Here is a 23,774-nt window from a genome sequence, read left to right on the forward strand (position 1 = left end):
AAAAGGAGACCTCCTGATGGTCTTCCCTTTGCTTTTTGAAATGCCTCTAGGTTCTGAATTGAGAACCCCTCGATCTCAATGGGGTTTACCAGCCAGGTCTCCTGAAGCAGCAAGATATCAATTGGCCCAAAAAGATCTTCCTTAAGTTGTTTTACTTTTAAATAGGCTTGGGCCCTTCATATTCCAGATCACCAGCTTCAGACCACTTTGCCTAAAGACAGTTTGCCTCCACTCCTAGTTTTTCAAATATTTGAGAGATGATTTCTGGGAGCTTTGACAGCAGGTTTCCATTTGTGCTTTTGCCAGGGTCTGATTTTAACTCTGATGTTTGGGTTGTTCCGGCATTGCCCTCCTTTGTCTATCTTTCTCCTTCCACGGGACTCATCGTATTTGGGGAGCCCCTTGACAGGTCCTGTTCCATGGTTTTGAATACCTTAAGGCCTGCCGGTCTAGATCTTTCGTATTGCCAAGTATTGCTTTATGAGCCCTTTGTGATTTTAAACCAATTTCCACAAAAAGCTGGTCTTTTTTTTATACGGGAATTTCACGTGTTCGATATCATCACTCGCAAACAGAAACAGATTTGGGATCTTTTTAAAGTGAGATAATATCACTGATCTGCAGAGTGATTTATTTTTTGCTATTGCAGACCAACCTCAACCAGGCCTTTCGTATTGAGTAATCGGCCACTTCGGTTCCATCGGGTGCGACCAGCTTCTTGGGGATGATAGCTGCTTGCTCCTCCGAGGGGCTCCTTCCACTCCTGGTCTCCATCTCTCTGCATTTTCCGGAAGCATTCCAGGCCCCCTTCGCTGTTAAATGATTTTCTTGAGGGACACCTTCTCCCTCGTGTGTATTAGGTTTGGGGGGGGAGGGTGAGGGGGTTTGTGCCCAGATTGATCACAGATTTCCTATTGTATATTTCCTATATGTATACTTTATATAGAAAAATCGGTGCCAGATTCATGATTGGGGCATCACTTTGGGTTTTGGGTTCAGCAGTAATGTTTTGATCTGAGGATTGTTTTTTCAGAAATATTGGGGCTATTTTAACGTTAACTTTTCTTTTGGCCTTGCTCGTTATGCTCGGGGGTTGTGGGCATTGATCCAACGGATCTGTTTGTAATCCAATGCTTGTTTTTTGGATCTTGTTTCCCTTTGGGCCCACCGGTTTCCCCATTTGCGGACCCTTTTTCCCAGTTTTTCTTAGGGATGGACTCATTCAGATCTATTTGGATTTCGTCCTCAGTCTGTTCAATGCCTGAGGGCGAGGTGACGGGGGCAATGACCTCAGTGGCCTTGCTTACCACAGGCAAGAACAAGTTTTTCAGGAACATATTTACTCGCAAGTTCTTTACACATTGATTTTTCTGTTTTTTTGTCTTTTTTATTGCTCTTCTTGCATATTGGGGGGGTATGTTTACTGAATTTCTACCCCCTTTTTTCCGTCTAGCTCTACTTCTTCCTTTATAGTTTTGACGGGATGCTGATGTCCATGTGTCTTCTTTAGGGGTGTTCCCTAGGGTGGTATTCTCCGCGATCACTGGGGGAGTTCCGATCACCACATCATCATCATCATCGTCGACCACATTTTTAAGTCTCCAGAATTCTTCCAATGTCGATTCAGATAATGGTGTATCCTCAAATATTGGATTTACATCCTCGCCCTCTTCTCTTGAAACTTGTCCTATGCTCAAGTGCAGCTGTAAACCCACGAGTTCTTTTATGAGCTTGTGTGTATCATCATTGTCCCTTTTCCCCCCATCTTTAGGAGGTGGTAGATTTGGGTGGTGTCTAGCCCTTGTTTCACCCCTTCCAGTTGGGCCTCCTTAAGAGTCGGGAGCAAAATGCTGTTCACTACATTGCTTAGGCCCACCATTGCAGATTCATTTTTTGCCGTCTCATTCGTCAATTCTAACAATACACCGACTTAAGCTTGTACTTCCATTTTTAATAGTTTGAATACTGAGACCAGCGAGTTTAGCACAAAGCTCAACGCTGCCAGTGTATTTTCTCTTGCCCGAGATGGAGTGTCTTGCAAACCCCCTGGTGTCCTGTCTATGGAAACCTGGTTTGAATTCTAGTTTGCGTCTCCTGGATTGTTCAGTTCTGCAATAGGATTTTCACGGTTGTCCCTGTGCAAGGATGCAACCATTTCTTCACCCTCTTGTGTTGATTCTGGGATTTGCCACCCACATTCTCGAAGATCCCCTGTATCATTTGAACTCCTGTTTCTTTTCCTGTAAAAATGATTTGATTCTGCTCTGAATTTTTTTTTGTTGTAGTTATGGTATATTGCAGACCCCGCTTCCACCACTTTTTTTAATGAGGTGAGGGTCTCTCCCAAGTACTTGGTGTGTGTTACATGAATGAATGCACGTGTTATGGTAGCATTCTGTTGTGGTACAGGAATTATCACTGGCTCCGCAATGACCTCTCCTGAATGCTTTATCTGTTCCAAATAATAGCCACCCTGATCAGGGGTGCTTTCTAGGGAGGGAGTGCTGCGAAGTCTCATTGTAATGTTTTTTGTTTTTTAGGGTAGTCTTTTACTTTTACTGAGCGAACGTATAAAAGAGCTCCCAGAGGGAAAACGGTGTTAGAGTAAGGGAGTGCCCTTTTATACAGCAAGGCTAGCGCCTCGCACAGATTTTGGATATGGTGTACAGGCTCCGCCCAAGCACTAGCACGGATTGTAAAAAGAGGTCAGGCTTACTTCAGTGCAGACGGGAGGGAGCGTAGGTGGTTCGGGGTCGCGCACGATGTTATGGCATAACTGGCTCCAATGCCACGTGCACTCCACACTCTTAGGACCTCCCTTTTCTTTCCCTTGGTCTTTACCGTGCCTCCTATGTCCCAGACTCTCTTGCCTTCTTTCCCCTCCTACATCTGACCCTTCCACTAAATCTCCCCTCTCTCCCTCTGACTTTGCCAACTTCTTCTCATCCAAAATTCTCTCTGCCAAAACATCCTCTCCTTGCTTCTCCCCTCCTTCCCTCTCCTCCTCTTACACCCTTGCTAACATGTCCACCTTCTCTCCTATCACCCCAGACTGCGCCTCCCGTCTCCTGTCCAAAACTCACCCTACTGCTGCCCCCTCTGATCCCCACCTCCCTCATCCCCAAAGTCTACCCTCTCCTCATCCCGTACCTTACCACCTTCAAGATCTGTCTCTCCTCTGCTACCTTCCCTTCAGCCTTCAAACACGCTACCATCATCCCTATCCTGAAGAAACCCTCTGCTAGCCCTCTTCTTGCCTCCAACTTCAGACCAATCTCCCTTCTCCCCTTCATATCAAAGCTCCTCGAGCGCCTAGCCTACTCTCAACTCTCAGAATTTGTCTCCTCTCACACCCTCCTCCCCACCTCTCAGTCTGGTTTCCGTCCCAAACAATCCACTGAGACTGCTCTCACATATGTACTCAATTCTCTCCTCACCGCTCGCTACGCTAAGCAATCCTCATCCTCCTTGACCTCTCGGCAGCCTTTGACACCGTAGATCACCCCTTACTTCTTAGCACTCTGTCCTCATTCGGCTTCAAAGGCACTGTCCTCTCTTGGCTCTCCTCTTACCTCTCCAAGCGATCCTTTACTGTCTCCTGGGGCGGCCGCACATCCTCCAACCTCCCCCTGAACTGTGGCGTTCCCCAGGGCTCTGTACTCTGACCTTTCCTTTTCTCCCTCTATACCTCCCTTCTCGCCCCCATCATCTCTTCTTTTGGCATCTCCCACCACTTCTATGCGGATGATGCCCAACTCTTCCTCTCCTCTTCCTTCACCTCTGACCTCCACCACACTCCCTCTTCCTGCCTTATGGCCATAAAAAAAATTGTGTGTCATCCCATTTTCTTTCCCTCAATACTGACAAGACTGAACTGCTTTTCTTCCCTCCTAGCACTCTCTCACCTTCTCCTCCTCCCTTCATCCACTTTCCTCCTTCCGATCTCCCCATCTTGACCCAGGGCCGCAACCTTGGCCTCCACATGGACTCCTCCCTCTCCTTCTCCAACCACATCCCTCTAACCTCCCGTGCCTGCGACACCACCTCCTCAACATCCGCAAGATCCGTTCCTCCCTCACCTTTCACGCTTCTAAACTCCTACTCTCCCTCTCATTTTCTCCCGTCTTGGCCCTTGAGATTCCATCTCCACCTCACTCTCAACTCGGCTGGCTCCCCTTACTTTCACAATTGAAATTTCAATTCCTCTGCCTTGTCTACAAATCCCTCCATGGCCTCGTCCCCCCACCCCCCTATCTTTCCTCCCTCCTCTCCTTTTACTCTCCCTCCCGCTCTCTCCGCTCAGCTGATCTCTACCTTCTCACTGTACCCCCTGCCCCTTGTGCCTCCTCACGCTTCAGTTCCTTCCAACTCTTGCCCCCCCCCCTCCACTGGAACTCCCTACCTCTCTCTATCTGCTCCTCCCCACCTACTCATCTTTCCGCTCCTCCCTGAAGGCCCTTCTTCACTCCCCCTCTTGACTCTCCATCTCTATCTCTCTCCCCCATACCCCTGCCCACCATTCCTTTCCCTTCCCCCACTCCCCCTCCTTCCGATGACCTCAAATTGGCTACTTCAACCACCATATTGAGTAGGTCACCTGCGGGCTCCGCCCCCCCCCAATCGCCTCCCACCCCCTCCCTCCTCTGAATAAATTGTTCTAATTACTGTACCACTGGTTTGTTTCATGTTGTAAATTATGCTTCATTCATTACTGCACCTGTTATTCTGTAAAGCGCTTTGGTGTAAAGCGCTATATAAAAACTCAATAAACATAACATTGATTACCTTCTTGGTGCCGGTTTGTTGCTGAAGGGGCCGCGCTTCTGCCTCCACCACCACCAGCCTCGGGAAACACGGGGGCGGGCAGATCCCGCAACAGTTGGAATGAGAGGTGCACAGCCTCGCACGGCCTTACAGGGAGGAGAGCTTAACGCTCCTTGGCTCCCAAGAGGTGTGCAGCCGTCCTCCGGATGCCTTCCTCGGCTGACACCGCCAGAGCCAAACAGCAGCAAAACAGCTCACCAACACAAACGCACCTACCCTTTACTCCGAAGCCAGGCGTCACGCCGCGAGGGCTGGGTGCGCTGTTTTTAACTTCCTCGTTACTTTGGGGGGCATGGTTTCACTCTCCGAATGCCTTAAAGAGAGAGGCAACACCTTCTCTGAATGGAGTGAATTAAATATTGCTCCTGATTACAGCTCACAGTACACAGTGCGTGTTAGGATAGGCTCCAAATATCCAAAGTTGCAAAGCTTAAAGCCAGAGCCACAGCAGCAACACAGCTCGCCAACACAAATGCACCTCCCTTTACACAGCCGCCAGGCTTCACCTCCTGTTCTTTTGGTGAAGTAATGCATGACCACTGTGTTGTCCGTCATGATCAGGATGTGCATTCCCAGGATGGAGGGCAAAAAGGCCATTAGTGCCAGTCTGATCGCCCTCAGCTCTTAACAGTTCATGCATAGTCTTTATTCTGGTGGGGACCAAAGCCAGCTCATCGTCAGATCACTCATGTGCGCTCCTCAACCCATGAGGGAAGCATCCGTGACTATAGTGCTCTCCAGGCAGGGTTGCCAAAAGAGTTCCCCCATCATCACGTTCTCCTTGGAGGCACACCACAGGAGATCCTTTGCCATCTTTCTCGTGACCTGAAGAAGGTCCATCATCCTGCCGGAGAACTGACCACTGGTATCTGAGGGTCCACTGGAGGGACCTCATCCTCAGACGGGCCTCTAGCACCAGGAAAATGCAGGATGCAATGAGGCCCAGCAACCTCAGAAAATAGATATTGGGTGTTTTGAAATCTCATTACCACCTGCAAGATATGTTGAGCCCTCAACTCGGAAGGCAAAGCCTTCCCTGAGGAAGTGTCCTGGACCGCCCCAATGAATTGAAGCATTTGAGAAGGTGCCATCTGGTACTTCATGAAATTGAGGCAGAATCCCAGTTTGTGAAGAGAGTAGCAGGTGCTGTTGAGATGTTCCAGAGGCTGTTCGGGAGAACGAGCTTTGATCAGCCAATCGTCTAGGTAGGCAAAAATGTGAATCCCACCCCTCCTTAGATTGCTGCGACTACTGACATCAAATTGGTGAAGAGCCTTGGGGCGGAGGGGAGACCGAAAGACAGTACTCGAAATTGATAGTGAGAACTGCCAATGGCGAACCTCAGATACTTCTTGTGTCTGGGATTTATAGGCACATGAAATTAAGCATCCCGAAAATCGAGGACACCATCCAGTCCTGGAGCTGAAGGGCCTGGAGGATCTGCAAAAGAGTGACCATCTTGAATTTTCTTTCCTGAGGAAATTGATCAAGCGCCTTACGTCCAAGATGGGTTGCCATCCTCCACCTTTATTTGGAACCAGGAAATAGGTGGAGCTCCAAACCTGGTTCCGTTCCGCTAATGGTACCTTCTCCATGGCACCTTTCTCCATCAGAGAGAGAATCTCCTGTAAAAGGAGCCGATCCGGATCCCGAACAGTGTGTTCGCTCAAGGGACAATCTGGAGGCTTTTACATAAATGGGAGGCAGTACCCTTGGGCTACTGTCTGTAGCGCCCATGCATCAGAAGTAATGGCGCGCCATTCTTGCAGATACACTCTCCCTTTGACCGAAGGAGTAGTAATAACAATAAGGACCACACTCTACAGCTCAGTGACGGTGGGTGTTCTGGCTGGCGTATGGCTGACCCCAGAGATTTTGCTGCAGCCTTTGAAGCCTGTAGTTTCTCTAGGCTGTTGTCTGCCTTGGTGCCAAATAGGTTGAAACCATCAAAGGGCATATATAGGAGCCTTGATCAAACACCAGGGACCCAGATGTACACTGCCATGCAAACCACCCGATTACTGCACTAGACCCTAGGCACCTGCCAACACAATCTGATGCGTCTAGTCCCAATTGAAGGGATTGACAGGAAGCCTCCTTCCCGTCAAACAGGTTACTAAACCCCTTTTGCATCCCCACTTCAGGAATTTTTTCCGCAGCTTGTGCAATAACATTTCATAATGTGTAGCTATGTTTTGCCAGCACACAAGATGCATTAATAGCTTTTAATACCATGCTTCCTGGTGAAAAGACTCTTTTCGCAAGGGTGTTATAACGCTTATCGTCCCTTCCTTGGATGGTTGGATACGTTACGGCTTTGGATGTTGAAGTTGCCACCTGTACTACTAAGCTCTCTGGTGTTGGATGCTTACAAAGGAAATCAGGGTCCACAAAAGAAGACTTGTACTTTTTTTACCAACTCCTTAACTACAGCCGGAATGCTGTTTGTTTTTTTCCCCCAAGAGATCCAGTATTGGATTTGTTTAGTGCAGTATGGAATAGCAACACAGGCTCCTTTGGAGGACCCTTGTCCAAGATGTCTTGTCATCCTGAGTAATGTCCTTTGCAGGACGACCCCAACCTAAATATTCCATCAGCCTATTAATTACAGTCCTACCAGATGCATTTGGGTCAGAATGCACATCTGGTGTGTCAAATTGTACTTGAGGGGAGGTATCCAAGCCACTGAAATCTTTCAGGCATGATATCTCTTCTAGCCATGATTATTCTGAAATCAACTCTTCTGGAACATTTGATGTTCCAAAACGTTCAAACCTGAAGGGATGACGTCATCTTCCTGCTCTTCCACCTCGATAATGGATCTGAAGGATTTAAAGAAATCTATTTTTCAATTGGGGTTACATTGTGAAGTCGACTCGAGGTCGACGTCTATTTCGAAGGTCCCTTCGACTTAAGACTCCTTCAAGGAGGATGTCACTGAAGCCTTTTGGTTCGATGCTAACTTGCCGGTCGACGCTACTCGAGTAGACATCTCAGAGGCTTTTAGACTAAGGCTTTTGGGCGCATGGGCCGAAGCCTTAATCGATTCCCTGCTGGTTTTGGAAGATGTGGTGGGATCAACAGCCTTCTTTGGCTCTTTTAGAGGAACCGGGTGAAGCCGCCTTTGAAAACACTGCCAACATTTGCTCACAGAATGTTTTCCATTCAGGTTGTTGGGTGAGGAATCCTATTATGAATGATGGAGTTGTTTTTTACTCTTCTTCCATGAAGCTGAAGAGGAGTGACGCAAATCACTCCTGGATCTCAATCTCTTTGAATGTTTGGAGTGTTGTATTGGGCATTTACGATCAAACTCATATGTTTGGAGGATTTTCTTTTTGAAGAGGTGGAGGATGGAGATTTTGACACCGTCCGACAGAGCAAGCTTCGACCTTCAAGGCTTTACTGGTCATCGATTGACAGGAGCCGAACTCATTAACTTCATGATTTTCGCCGAGGCACAAAAAGCTAATCATGTGCGGATCAGTGATCGACATCTTCGAAGCACAGTCTGCACATCTCCTGAAGCATGTTTTCGGCATACACACTGATCAAATCACACAAATAAATTAAAAAATATTACGTTTGTCGAAGAAATTCACAGAGGCAGGTCGAACCATTCCAAGAGCATGCTGTGCATGTAGAAAAACCGAACTGAGACAACGGGTGGAGTGCATGCTATTTATACCATCGACGTCACATCCGGAAGTGGGATTGGTAACAGTTGAGGGACAACAACTATGCTGCACAGCGCACCCTGCTGTCAAACATTTTTTCCGAGACTGCAACGCAAGATACAAATCTATCTAAAATGAGGAATCCGTGGAAGGACGCAATCATTTTTCACCATTCCTTTGTCACAGTTCTCTTCCATTGTTACAGACCTAACAGTCCTTTTCCCTTCATCACAGTCCGACTGCCTCAGGTACAGATTCTCAGTCCCTGTATCTCATTCTCTGTCCGGCGCATCTGCATACTTTAACCTTTTCTTCCTCTCCCTTTGCTTATGCCTGGCTTTGGAGCATTTGTCTGTCTCTTTTGCTTGCCATTTCTTTCACTCATCATTATCACTCTACTGTTTAGCAAAAGCCATTACAACATTACACAAAACAATATCATCACTAAAATATTAGTTTCTTTAGACAGTGGGCAACTACATCATCATCCTTCGATCTTTATTCACGTGCAGCAATCCATTCCCTGCTTGCACTTTTTAATACTATTTGACCGGATAGGAGCCCTTTCCACCACCATCTGTGATAAGAGGGAAATAAAAATAAGAAGTGCACCACAGTATCAAGATTATTAAATAACCCACACTTGTTCCACTTATCTGTTAAATAGCCCAGGAGAATGCATCACAATCTAAACTGCATGCAAATACTCTTGCTTCCTTTTGAATAAGAGGTTGAATGTCTCCAGCCCCCGAATATCCTAATGTTTCAAATACCAGGACATTTCTGCAGGTTACCCACCACTGCCTCCCTTCTCACATCCCAAAATATCTCCCTCACTTCCCTAAGGGAATACGTAGTAATCATAGTTTGGGACTTCTGCAGGTTTCCAAAGCCTAATGCATACAAACTTTGTACCCCAGACCAGCCAACAGATCGTCATACAAGCATTAAAGCTTAAAATAACTTTGTGGCTTTGAATAAGCCAGCCTTCGGGTTACCCCATAACCTAATCCAATATGCAGTTGGTAACGAGGTCATATGATCAGAGGTAGGACAGGCGCTAGTTTCTAAAAGCAAGGGTCTAGGGTCTAGTCGGAGATCCGTTTGAGGATGAAAGGCTTCTAAAGGAGAACCTTCACAGCTACTGTCAATGGAGCACAATGTACATCGCCTCTGTCTTCAGTAACATATATAGCCGCATGGACAAACCTCCACGGATATTTTAATGCTTGTGAAGGAGAATCCACCCCCCCCCCACTAACTCCCTATTGAACCTCAAAGCTCCACTAGTAAATTGGCCCAATTAATTCCCACTCCTTTCTACTTGTGCCCTCCCACCCTTATTTATCAAAGTGGACGCCCAGGTAGTCTAAGTGAGATATTCCCTCTAAACGTCTCATTTACATCAAATTCCTCTTGGGGTCTTTAGTTGTGCCCTTCACAAATGCCTTTCCAGTTGCTAATGACCAGCTTGTGAATTCAGTAGTACAATAAGTGCCCAGCAGTTTACCCATTTCTATTTCATGGTGAACAAGTAGGAACAAGTTACTTACCTGTAACTGTTGTTCTCCAGCATGGGGTCTGGCATGGATTCACATGCTCATGAATATTCCCCGTCGTCAGGCTGGGAATCCTCGGTAAAGAAAAAACCAGTATCAGTTTAGTTTCTGATCTGTCTTTCGTAGTAGTAACCAATCACTGATCTCTGCGTCATACTGACCACAGCCAATGACTGCCCTCTACCTAAGCCCCGCCTATTGGGATCCTCGTGCTATTGCTCTCGAGCGTTAGTGCTTTTTTCGTGCTTTTTCATAGGAACATTTTCTCTTTTGGTCAAAAGAGCCTCAAGCTCCACCGTTTCTTCAACCAATCAACGGGGACCCGTGTCGGATTCTTCTACGCCCCTCTGGCAGCCATCTTCAGATTTGGTAGCACGTGAAGTGGCAGTATGACCAAGTGAAGAGCCGCAGAGGGGTAGGCGGGAGGGTTCGCATGTGAATCCATGCCAGACCCATGCTGGAGAACAACAGTTACAGGCAAGTAACTTGTTCCTTCTCCAGCATGGGGTCTGGCATGGATTCACAAGCTCATGAATAAAGAATACATAGCAGTACACACATGCACAACCACGGGAGGTGGCAAAGGCTCAACATTAAGCATTACATCAAACTCAACATTAAGCAATTCTTACCTCCTCACCAGGCTCACCTTAGGCGAACAGGTCGCGCAGCACTGCTTGGCCGACCCTGGACTCCTCCCTGGAATCCCGATCGACGCAGTAGAATTTCGTGAAGATGTGCGTCGACCTCCACGTAGCAGCCCTGCAGATGTCCAGCAAGGGCACACCAGATAGGAACGCCGTGGTAGCTGCGATCGCTCTGGTGGAATGGGCTCTCGGACGGCCAGGCAGCGGTCGGTTTGCCAACCGGTGACAGTACATGATACAGCCGGAGAGCCACCTGGAAATGGAGGCCTTTGAGAGAGCCTTCCCCTGATTGACAGGTCCAAAGTTCACAAAAAGTTGTGACGTCTTCCGAAAATTCTTTGTGCGGTCCACATAGAACTTCAGCGCTCTAGCTACATCCAGCGAGTGCAAAGTCCTTTCGGCCGGCGACGAAGGCGACGGAAAGGAAACAGGCAACACCAAGGGTTCGTTGAGGTGGAAGTCCGACGGCACTTTGGGCATGAAGGAGGGGTGCGCCCTGAGTCAAGTACGGGGGCTTGCAGGAAAGGGCCTGGATCTCTCCCACCCGTCGTGCAGAGGTGATGGCCACAAGAAACGCTGTTTTCCACGACAAGAACTTCAACGGAGCCGAGTGCAGAGGCTCGAACGGAGGTCCCATGAGCTTGGTCAGCACCACGTTGAGCTCCCACGCCGGGGCCGGAGCCTTCACCGGCGGGAACGATCTGAACAGTCCCTTCATGAATTCTTTCACCAGACGATGAGACCACAAAGACGTTTGCCCCGTGGTTCTGGTGTATCGGGAGATCGCAGCAAGATGAATCTTGATGGACGCGTGCGCCAGTCCAGCCTTGGCCAGCGTCAGAAGGTACGGCAGTACCTGGGGAGCCGTAATCCGTAGAGGGTTAATCTTCTGTGCGTGGCACCAGACAGAGAACCTCTTCCATTTGTGTCCATAGCATTTAAGAGTTGAGGACGCCCTGGCCTTTGCAAGAACCTCTCTGCAGTCGGCCGGTATGTCGTATCCTCCAAACTCGAACGCTGCAGGAGCCAGGCCTGCAAGTTCAGCGACTTCGGGTCGTGATGGAGGATGGCGCCTCCTTCCCTGGAGAGAAGATCCGCGTCCACTTGCAGCTTGATTGACGGGGACGCTGACAAGTCCAGAAGGTCCGGGAACCATATCTGCCTCGGCCACGCAGGTGCGACGAGGATCATCCTGCACCGTGACCTCTTGAGCTGGTTGATGAGCCGGATCAGCAATGGCAATGGAGGGAACGCGTATAGAAACAGGCCCTCCCAGCGGAATGAGAAAGCATCGCCCATGCTCCTCGGCTGGGGAAACCTGCTGGCAAATCTCCGGCACTTGGAGTTCGTCGCCGTCGCGAACAGATCGATCTGGGGTGTGCCCCACCATCGGAAGAGGCGGTCCACTAGATCCTGTCGTAGTTCCCACTCGTGGCACGAGCGCAGCTTTCTGCTGTGGTGTTTTTTTTATCCCTGCCAGATGAAACGGCACCAGAATCATCCCTTGGGCGACGGCCCAATGCCACAGATCCTGTGCCTCCTTGGACAGGGCTGGGGATCTGGTCCCGCCCTGCTTCCTGATGTAGAACATGGTGGTGGTGTTGTCGGTGAAGATCCTCACCACCTTGCCCTTGAGGGACGGAAGAAAGGACCTGAAGGCCCAAAACACTGCACGGAGCTCCAGGACGTTGATATGGAGGGACTTCTCCGTCGGAAGCCAAAGGCCTCTCGCGTGCAGATTTTCGGTGTGCGCTCCCCACCCTTCCAGGGAGGCATCCGTGGTCACTGTCTCCTGGTGGCCGGGGGTCTGGGAGTCCATGCCCGCCGTCAGATGCGCGTGGGTGCCCCACCACCGGATCGCTCGTCGGAAACTCTCGTCGAGTGTGATCCTCTCCTCGAAGCTGCCCGTCGTCTGGATCCAACGCGCGTCCAGGAACTCCTGCAACGGGCGCATCCGGAGCCTGCACAGGCGGATGAGACAAATGCAAGAAGACATCATACCGAGGAGGGACTTGGACCTCACCCTGGCCGCGTCCGCAGCCAACATCCGCTGTACCTTGCCCAAGATGGCCCTCGTCCTTTCCTCCGACGGAGAGGCCAGAAGCGACACTGTCGAGCTTTGCTCCCATAAACAGTGCGTTTTGCGCGGGCACCAGGTGGGACTTGGCGTAGTTTATGGAGAATTCCAGGTCCGTGAGCAGTTGGACGGTCCTTGCCGTGTGCTCCACGGCGAGCTCCTTCGTCTTTGCTCGGATGAGCCAGTCGTCCAGGTAGGGGTAGACGTGGATCCCCTCTCGGCGCAGCTGTGCCGCCACCGGTGCGAGGCACTTGAACACCCTGGGTGCCAACCTCAATCCGAAGGGGAGGGCTTTGAACTGGTAGTGACGCCCTTGGACCACGAACCTGAGAAACTTTCGGTGTCCCTTTAGGATGGGAATATGGAAGTAGGCATCCTCCAAATCCAACGACGACAGGAAATCGCCCTCCTCCAGTTGACCCAGGACGTGTTGGAGGGTGACCATCCGGAACTTCTATGCCTTGATGAATTTGTTCAGTCGTCGTAGGTCCAGGATGGGACGCCATCCTCACGTCGTCTTCTTCACGAGGAAGTATCTTGAGTAAACTCCGGAGCCCCGAAGCCTCTTTGGGACGAGCTCGATGGCGCCCTTCTTGAGCATCGCCTTTACCTCCAAGAGAAGTTGAGGGACGTGATGTTCTTTCCTGGCCACAGGGGGAACGCGCGGGCACTTCTTTAGAAACTCGAGCGCGTGACCCTGAGCTAGGGCGTCCAGCACCCAACGGTCGGTGGAGATGGACTCCCACACGCTGACGAAGCTCGCCAGCCGGCCTCCCACCGGGGTGCTTCGGTGGGGGCCCGACCCCACGGCCGGTTCAGTCCTGCTTCGACGAGGCTTTGCCGCCTTGTCCTCCTTGGCAACGACGGCGGGGTCCGCCTGACTTGCCTCGTCCCCTGTAAGCTTCCTGTGACGACGAACGGGCCGCTTGACGGTAGGTGGAAAATCCGCTGCTGGAACCTTCGGAGGCACCCTGTTTGCCTCTGCCGCTCCGAAAGGGCGGCCGCCGCTGCTGGAGAACCCCAAGAGCCCGGGCCATCTCTGTGTCCGCCTTGATGGCTTGAAGGGAATCGTCCACTGTTTTCCCAAACAGGTTGTTTCCGTCGAACGGCATGTCAAAGACTCTGGTCTGCACGTCCTGACGGAAGTCAGTAGCCTTGAGCCATCCACGCCGCCTAAGGCACACGCCGTTGCCCAACTGGCGAAATCCAGTGTCAGCGATGTCCGTCGCAATCGTAATGGCGTGGTCCGACGCCACCTCTCCTTCCGCCCTCTTGTCTGGTAGGAAGTCCAGCAGGGGGGCCAGTTTGTACCACAACTCCCTGTCGGTGGCAGGGAGCCAAGGCGTTGGCCGCCTTAATCGTCGTCGATGACTCTGCGTCCCATAGTGTCTAATTTCTTTCCCTCGCTGTCCGGCGGGGAGGTCGACGTAGAGGCCGCGCCTCCCGCTTTCTTCCTGGCCGCCGCGGAGACGGCCGAGTCCGGGGTCGGCTGTGCCCGAAGGCACAAGGGGCCGCGTCCGGGACCCGGTACTTCTTCTCGTACCGATCCCTTCTAGCCAGCGTCGTGGATGGGTTCTTGAGGAGGGCGAGGCCCTCATCCCAAATATCGTCTAGTAGAGGTACAGCGAGGACCGTCTTCCTCTTGGCCTCGCGCCGTTGATAAAGGAAACCTTCCTTCTTCTCTTCCGGGCAGAGCTGGAAAAGCTGGGATGCCCTGGCGATCATGGAGTGAAACAATCCAATCTCGTCGGGCGGGGAAGCCCGGGTGGGAGGCGACGACGGGAGATCCTCGTCGTAAACCTTGTCGTCTGTACCCGTTGCGGATGTGTCAGTCCCCGTATCATCCCCACGTGTCGTGGACGGGGAGGAGGGCTGAACAGGGCGCAATGGCTGAAAAGGAGGTGGAGGATGAATCCTTCTTCTCTTAGGGGGAGGGCTCCCAGAAGGGCCTGGCTCCGGGTCCCCCGTCGGGAGCGGTTCCTCCGTTGGTGGTAACGGCAGTCTCGTCCTTATCTCCGAGCATAAGGACTGTATAGCCAACAAAATGGCCGCCGAGTTGTCTTGCGGCACTGGTTGAGGGGAGTCCGACGGGCGGTCAGGAGCCCCGTCGGCACCCGCGACATTCTCGTCGTCTCCTACGTCGGGGTCCCTCCCGACGGGCTGGTCTTCTTCCACGCCAACGCCGTGGCTTCAGACTTCGATCAGCTCCTCCTCAGAGGTTGAGGCCGAATCCACGACAACCTCCTGCCCCCCCTTTTTCTTCTCCGTCGGAGGTTTCACGGGGGTCCTGTCGATGGGCATGAAAGAGGACTCCCTCCGCGGTGGCAGGGAGACTCTGGGACCGAGGTCGCCACCACTGGTGTAGCCTCCACAGGCTGAGCCAGGGCCGCCGCGACTGTCTCGCTAGAGGCCTTGGCCGGATGGATCAAGGCTTTCACCACCTTAGGTGCGCTCACCGCCTTCTCCTTGGGGGGGGAGGGTCACCGCCTCGCTCCCCCTCCGATGAGGCCTTCGAGCTCGACCGGGGTCTCTCCAGGAGCTTCGCCGGGTGCTCGGCCTTCCTCTTGCCAGAGCGTGGTTGATGGCGCCGGGGAGGATGCGCCCTGCCTGGCGCCCGTAGAGCCCGACCGTTCGGCGCTCCCGGTGCCAGCGTACTCGCGGTGCTTGGCCTTCTGTCGGACCCCCGTCGCGCCCTCAAAGGTCTTAGAAGACCGCTCGGACTTCTTCTTCTCGCCTGACGGGCTCTTTCCTTCCAGCCAGTTGGCTAGACGTTGATGGCGGTCCTTCATGGTCCGCTCCGACATATTGCCGCAAAACGCACAGTCCTTCTCCATGTGCGTCTTGTCCTCATGTAGGCAGTAAAGGCAAAGGGAGTGTTCGTCCTCCTTAAAGACATTCTGAAGCTGGCATCCAGGGCAGACCCTGAACAGCTTTCCGGGCGTCGAGCTTCCCTTCTCCTGGGCCATGTCCGAGATGGGCCTGAGAAACTTCTGGAATCCTCCAAAAGCGTGGCTCGACGAAATCTTCACCCTTGAGGGGCGTAGAAGAATCCGACACGGGTCCCCGTTGATCGGATGAAGAAACGGTGGAGCTTGAGGCTCTTTTGACCAAAAGAGAAAATGTTCCTATGAAAAAGCACGAAAAAAGCACTAACGCTCGAGAGCAATAGCACGAGGATCCCAATAGGCGGGGCTTAGGTAGAGGGCAGTCATTGGCTGTGGTCAGTATGACGCAGAGATCAGTGATTGGTTACTACTACGAAAGACAGATCAGAAACGAAACTGATACTGGTTTTTTCTTTACCGAGGATTCCCAGCCTGACGACGGGGAATATTCATGAGCATGTGAATCCATGCCAGACCCCATGCTGGAGAAGCATGGCATCGTCCACAAACCGTAGAAGCAGAACATCCTGGTCTCCCACTATCAGTACATCCAATTGTAGACCAACTAGAAACTCCTAAATTATTCCAGAACAAGATAAATATGGTGAGACCCAGCACCTACCCCTGTGACAACCTTCCCTACATACAAATGCTCCATTAGTTCTCCATTCAGGCCGTACCCGACTCTTGCCACATTACCATCGTGAAGTGGCACTTGTAGGTCGACATATCCTTCCCACGTGGCCTTCCCTCACCAGTGACACCCCCAACAACTACCTATTCAGAGTCGAAAGGGGTTTTCAGATCTACACATTTCTCTTTCCCTTCATCTCACTGGTGAGTGTGGGAACAATAGGGATGGAAATAGCACAAGACAAGACTACCAAATAGATAGAGGTTGACAAGAAGCTGAAAGCATAAAACGTGATATAATGGAACAAGAATTTTGCTCTGCTTTACTAAAACAACCCTGACCCAAGCCTGCATATGAACCTGAGTGGTATTTTTACATTTTGCAACTGGGTTCCTTGATAAGTTGGAGGGTTTGAGGTTTGCTTGAAACTTAATCTCTGTTATTAAGTGTGAAACCTGCTGGAAATGACTGCTATTAGAGTACTTTAGTTGTCCCAGTTGTAAATCCCAAGACATCAACCACCCTTACATCCTTTTTTACTTAGACTCCCGTATGTCGTACTACCTACATATACGTTTGTGTATATTGGGGTATGGGAGGGTGCCTCCTAATAAAAGGAAGAATAAACATTTGTACAACCAACAATGGTTGAAGAAAAAGGCAACTAGGTAAGCGTGGTTGATGAAACCACATCTAACTGCCCTTCATTCTACCAGATCTTCCCTACGCGAGTTGTAAAGAATATCTTTAGATGAATGTTGATTCTCTCTCTGCATAGACATGACTGGTAAATGGGTGCTGTGACCTGGTGTAGCAAACTATTCTCATTTTATTGCACACAATAGTTATCAAACAGATCATGCCTGATATAATGTAAATCTATATTCTATGTGGAAGTGATACACTCCTATATGTTGGCCTTGTATTCAACAGATTGCGAGTGGTTACATCATTCCGTTGTACATAATGCATAGACCAGGCAATTGGGACTTAAGCTGTGTTGTAACATTGACAATGCCATGCTGGATGGTACAGAGAGCACACTTATTTTATGGGCCTTTGTAGCAGTCTGTTGTAAGAAAGGCCTGGCATCAAAGTAAGACAGACACAAGTGATCACAGTTTAAGGGTGTTTATCTCACCCATTTTACAGTTTAATAAACACCTAATCTAAACCTAAATCTAAGATGGTAGCAAGCTACAACCATCAAATAATAATACAGTCCTAGTGAAGTCTAGACAAATAAAAAGGGCCTATACTAAAAAAAAAACTATTGCCAATCATTACCGTTATGCTACAAAAGAGTGTGGGATTAATGTTCAGGATGTTATGGCCGGGGTATTCCCATCCCCACGTTTTTAGTACGGGACAAGGTGGAACTCTCGCACAATACACTCCTGGGCTTCTCAAGCACAAGCTTACAGTTCCATTTCTCAGTATCAGGGCCTTTTGTGCCCAAGTCTCTTCCTCATGCAAAGTCTCTTGCTTCAGAGGGCCTGATACGCCAAAACAGAAAACAAGTTCCTTCTGTTAACCTTTACGTCAGGTGATTAGCCTTCACCTTTGGATCCCCCTCAGCCAGGCTCCAATCTTTCTCTCAGTCGTCAGCCTCCCTCAGTTGGGTTCAGACCAACCACTCAACTGTGGACATCCCTCTGTCAGGTTCATACTTGACATCACAATGTTCACGGCTGTATTCATGCTCACCCTAATTCGCATGCATCCCTCAGTCATGTTCACATTTGCCAAAATAACAGTTCAGTTTCAACAAAAAGTCCTTTACAAATATTCAAGTCGGGTGATTCACTCAGTTTGCTTATGGCAAGCGTGGTTTTTACACATTCACAGTTTGCACAATGTTTCCCTCAGCTGGGTGCGAACGCCTGTTTCACAATGTCAAAACTTCAGGAATGGGTTAAGGACCTTTGGTTGTACAAGGGATTTGGTTCGACCCTTGTATGACCACCTTGAATCTCTATAGTGGCCTTCCCTATGGCCTCTTGGTACTTGTAGTTTTCTTCTTCCCAATATTGAATACATCCTCTTTGTTCAAAAGAGGGGTACCAGCCAGAGAGCTTCGACTGGGCGCCCACGTGGAGGCGGACCACACCATCTCTGGTACTGACGTGTTCAAAAAAGACCTCGTCTAATTATCTTCTTACTGTTGCCACTGCAACCTTGAGCCTAACACAGTCCAGTTGACTATTAGCGTCTTCCGACTCACTGGCTGTGCTGAACTCGTTGCGGTTCCTTTGAAGCGGGAGTCGAGTACGGTACTGCAATGGCAACCTCGTCTCCCTGCCCTGGCTATCAGTGAGAGAGGGTGCCATGTACCGCTGACATCCGTCACACCATTTGCCAGCTGCTATTCCCGGTTTTATGTTTCTTTCATCAGAGGCTTTGCGGGTCTGGGTTGAAAAGGGCAAGGGCAACTCCCTCCTTGACGTCCTTTCAGGTCTCGCCACCTTTCTCTTCTGTTTGAATTGCCGTCCTGGAATGACGGCTTCCTCGTGCGTTCGGCCTTGCTTGGAGTGTGCTCTTGTGCACCGCCTTTTATCCCTATCGGGAGGGAAAGGGCAGTCAGGTGTGTGTAGTTGTCGGTAATTGCCCGACCCTTGTGTTGGGACATGTCAGCTAAATGGCTCAGTCATTAGTCCATTGTAGTTCACGCTGTGAGAAAGTGTTTGTGTTGGAAAGGTGCGGAGGCAGGGAGAGCAAAGTTTTGAAGTATCCTACTGGGCAAGAAAGAGAAAAGGTGTCATAAGGAATGGGATACCATGTCTCAACCTTCGGTGTCCCACTTAGACTCCCCTAATGACCCCTCATCCAGGTGATCCATCCACATTGGTACCACCCACAGGAACTGGATCCAATAGCTATGGCTGTGTTCTGACCACCTGGATGACAGATCCCCGGGGACTAGTGAGTGAGACACCTTCAGGTTTCTCACATTGTGCAAGCTGCAGGATGTGTGCCTCAGCTGCCGATTTAAAATAGTTTAAGTATTTAATTAACCGACAACAGCTTACCTAATAATAGTTGCATTCTTTGTGGGGCCAACAAATTGAATTCAATTTCAAAGTCAAAGTTGAATAAGTTAGTCTAAAAGGCTATGGTGTCTGGTTAGTGGTTAATTGTAAGCAGGGATGAGGATAAGGTGGTTTTCTTATAGCAGTTGGGTTGATGCCAGAGATCTAGTTATTGGGGTATGTTTTTTGTTTTTATTGTTGGTTGACAGAACAGCTTGATTCTTGCACTTGGTAAACTGGCAGAAGGGAGTTGTTCAATGAACAGGTCTTTTCCCTTTTCTTAGGAGCTGTATGCTGCAACAACACAGACCACCAAGAAAATACATGTGAACTCCGAGACCAAGCAAGCAGATGGTCCTCCAACTTTCTCCTCTGCATAATTTCAAGAGTCACACATACATACAGAAGAAGTCTACTTTCACAGCAAATATGATGGCCACGGCCACAGTGAAGCATAGACAATGGAATTATCATATTGTTTCAAATAGAAATTAAAATGTTATTTTGGCAATGTAGGTCTTGTCAAGAAACACATCTTTCACCCTTATTTTAAAAACCTCTGCAGAGCACAATGTAAAGTAGATATGATATATCCCTAATCAACATGGCATCCATTGTTTTTTACTCTCTGCATTTCAAACTTTAAGTGATTTCTAGCATTTCTAATTTGAGATACTAGTTTCCCAGATATAACGCATTCAATTGTATTTCGCTAAATATACAATCATTCAATCTCAGAAATGTTATATGGGGTGTATTCACCCCTTACTGAAAACCTAAACAATTTACCCCACTTTCAGGGGAAATTCTATTTTTATATCTCTTTTTCTAATTTGGACCAAGCTTTAGGTGTACTCCAAGAGAAAAACATTTGCCACAAGAGCAATGGCCACCTTATGCATCCACAGTTCTTTACTTCATATGCGGCTGATGAAGCACAAAATATGTTCCATGGTTGACATCTCTTACTTTCCACAAGGCCAATGGCAAGGACCAATCCAAACCTTGATTTAGTATACTCATCACGTAGGCAGAAGGAGACACTTATTTTGGTGTGATGTTAATACCTACTACACTATTTGCCAGGGCCCCACAATAGTAATGCACCTCATTGAATGCTGGAAACAAATGTTAATAGAACTCATAAAATATTTCTATCAAGATAGCATTCTGCAACGTTTGAACTATCTAGCACAGCGTATACTCTTTGACAACCGGTTATATGCAAAGCATAGCCCATCCTTCAATTTGCAGGAATAATTGCCATCAGTAACCAGGTTAACCCAGCAAATGTGTTTCTGAAGTCAAGCAGTAGCCTCAGTGTCCTCAGTCAATGGCAGATTTGCACACTTCACAGTATTATATGGACAAGAAAGAATCTTGCAAGTACTGCTGTAGTGGGGGGGGGGGGGGACGAATAGTATAATGAATACTCTGAGCATGAGACAAGACTATAGATAAACGGGGTGCACATAAACACGTAGAAGGTGCTTACCGTGGTGTGTGACCAGTACGAATAATCAAAACTGAAGGTCTTGGCAGGCTCCTTTGGGTTCCTAGGGTTGATAATACCTAGAAGAACAAAAAGCCAGTTTCATAAAAGTTAGACTTCCATCCTGGAAAGATAACATTTCTGTGCTAAAAGTCATCTTAAGATTGAAAACATTAACACATTTGAGCAGGTCATGTCTAGAAATGACACCTGGGAGGGTGCTGGCGTGAGAATAAATGAATTGTATTGCACAGGGGTTTCCGCCACACCTTTTATTCCCAAGTCCTGTAAAAAGTGTCATGGGTTTCTCTCCGTCAATGGCCCACCCCACCCCGCCAAAGACCCCAGAGGTTTTGTGGGGGAGCTGCATGAGAGACCTGTCCCTAGCCTGCATGGATCTGCGCAAATATATTGGTACCTCTTTCCCAAATCCGATGCCTATCCTATCCTGCTCAACGCTCTTTCAGGTGGTTCCAAAAAGACTTCAATTACCACCATGCACCAGACACTTCAGACGCCTGGAATGGCTAATGATTTCCAGGCAGCACCACAATGCACCTGTGCCCTACGAACAAGACCCTGGCCTGGAAAAGAAGGAACAGTCTGGTTACCCAAATAAAATAGGATGGGCTTCCCCATTCAGAAGGCTAATGGGATAAACACCCACTAAAGACTGCCCAGGCATGCTAGAGGTGAGCAGCAGCGGTGGGGCTTGAGCAAGCAGAGAACACAGCCCTATGAGAGACAATGGAACCCTCCCAAAGCCTTGGAGGACATGTCTTAATTGAGACAGGAGAGTACCAGAGGACAAAACACTGCAGTGATCGCTTGGCTGGCTGGAAGAAATTGGAGACTGGAAAGGGGGCAGGGAAAAATTATATGTTACTCACCGTAGTGACTAGTCCCCTTTCCTCCATACTGCATGGGCGTCCCTTACTAGGGACGGGAGACCAAACCTTTTTCCACCAGAAAAAAAAACTTCCCCTTTAAATTTAGAGGCGTGCAGGGGTAAGGCCATGGGAGCATGTGCTGCCCTGACTCCGCCCTCAGGCCCCACACCTCAGTCCCCATCGACAATAGTTAAACATTGCCTAATGACTCTGGTTTTATTAGGGAGGGGGGGGAAATGGTGGGACATATGGAGGAAAGGGGACTAAGGACTAAGAGTATGTTAGTCACTACAGTGAGAAGAGTAACTTATAATTACTATTACGTCCCGGCCACTTTCCTCTATACTGCATGGGCGATTACAACTGAGAGGAGAGCCTCCATAAGCAAACAGGTTTCTGGAACCACCTGTCCGAAAACCAAGTCTGATCTAGAGCCGGCGTCCAAACAGTAATGCTTGCAGAAAGCAGAAGGTGTGGACCAGGTGGCCGCCCTGCTTATGACTTGCCACTGAACCTGCCATTGGAATGCGATGGCCGTGGCTTTGGCTCTAACTGCACGGGTGTGCATTTTAGCTGGAAGTGGCTCATGCTGCCCCTCATGTGTTTCCCGGATGGCCGAGACCATCGATTGTGCTACAGAGGACTTGGGTGCCTGATACCCAGTCCTTGACCCGCTGAAAGTGACAAACAGTGCGTCCGACTTTCCCCCTGTTGCGCCAGAAGATGTGCTCGGCCTGTCGGAAGGTGAATGGGTGGTCTCTCCGAGAGGCTGAGCAGCTCAGAGAACCATGGCCTGGCTGGCCACCATGGAGCTATCAGAATGACGCTGAGGTGGCAAGACTCCTTTATCTTGCATATCACCCTGTGGATCAGCGGAGTGGGCGGGAAGGTGTATGCGGTCATGCCACTCCACTAAATCTGAAAAGAATCGCCCAGGGAGCCGGGGCCCTGTCCCTGCCAGGACACGAACTGTTGGCACCTTTTTGTCCCAAGAGGTAAAGAGATCGACCTGGGGTTGTCAACATCTGCTGAAGATCTCTCGCAGCACCTGGTAGTTCAATTGCCACTCGTAATTGTCCGCTCACAGTCTGTTGAGCCTGTCCACCTCAAGTTGGACTCCCCCGGAAGGTGGACAGCCGTGAGGTGGATGTTGTTCTGCAGGGCTCATTGCCACATGCTGACTGCCAGTCTGCACAGTGGAGAGGATCTGGTCGCTCCCTGCTTGTTGACATAGAACATGCTGGTCGAGTTGTCTTTCTGAATGAGGACGACCTTGCCTCCAATGACCGGAATAAAGGCTCCGAGTGCTAACCAGATGGCCTTTAGTTCATGCCAATTGTTATGGTACTCCTGTCAGGTCCAGGTTAAGTGGATGCTGTGGTTGTCCAGGGGGGCGCCCCAGTCCTCGAGGGAGGAGTCCGTAGTGATGGTGACGTGCAAGGTAGGCTGCCGGAAGGGCTTGCCCATCCACATGTTGCAGTCCCTGGACCACCATGTGAGGTCCGGGTGAAGATAAGGAGGAACGTTGATCATGTCCGCCCGAGAGCCCCAAACCTGATTCCATAATGCAGCGAAGTGCAGCTTTATCCTCCTCATCCTGAGTCTCGTGTGGGGGGCGGCCAGTAGGACCACTGCCATGAAACCCAGTAGGTGCTGGTACCACCAAGCCAATGTCACTTCTCGGCTGAGGAAGTGAGAACTGGCCGTCCTGATGGCTGTAATCTTGTCCTCCGAGGGAAAAACTCTCTCGGAGCACGTGTCCCAGATGAGCCCCAGAAAGGTCAGTCTCTGAGTAGGCTGCAGCCAGGACTTCTTGAGAATGAGTGAAAAGCCCAGATCGTGGAGTGTCCATAAAAGCGTGTGAAATGTGGTGCCCCGCTTACGGAGATGTAGCCCTGACGAGCCTGTCATCGAGGTACAGGTAGATGTGACCGGAGGAGGGCTGCCACTGTATTCATAAGCCTGGTAAAGACCCTGGGGCCGAGTTGAGGCCGAAGGGGAGCACCTTGTATTGGCAATGGTGGCCCATGATCCTGAATCGTAGAAAAGAACGATGGTGC

General features: G+C 49.8%; 1 protein-coding gene across 25 annotated transcripts in view; it reads right to left on the bottom strand.

Annotated features, from left to right (window-relative positions):
• The window catches only part of KIF1B (kinesin family member 1B), a 2,119,562-nt gene that overhangs the window by 1,852,832 nt on the left and 242,956 nt on the right, over window positions 1-23,774 (bottom strand). For all 25 annotated transcript variants that reach the window (XM_069609972.1, XM_069609971.1, XM_069609973.1 and 22 more), the window contains exon 3: window positions 20,828-20,904. In XM_069609972.1, coding sequence (XP_069466073.1) covers window positions 20,828-20,904 — 77 coding nt within the window. The remainder of the gene's footprint in view (window positions 1-20,827; window positions 20,905-23,774) is intronic.

This window comes from Ambystoma mexicanum, chromosome 8, assembly GCF_040938575.1.
Source record: "Ambystoma mexicanum isolate Mex_15411 chromosome 8, UKY_AmexF1_1, whole genome shotgun sequence".
In the NCBI taxonomy this organism is placed as follows: Eukaryota; Metazoa; Chordata; class Amphibia; order Caudata; family Ambystomatidae; genus Ambystoma; species Ambystoma mexicanum.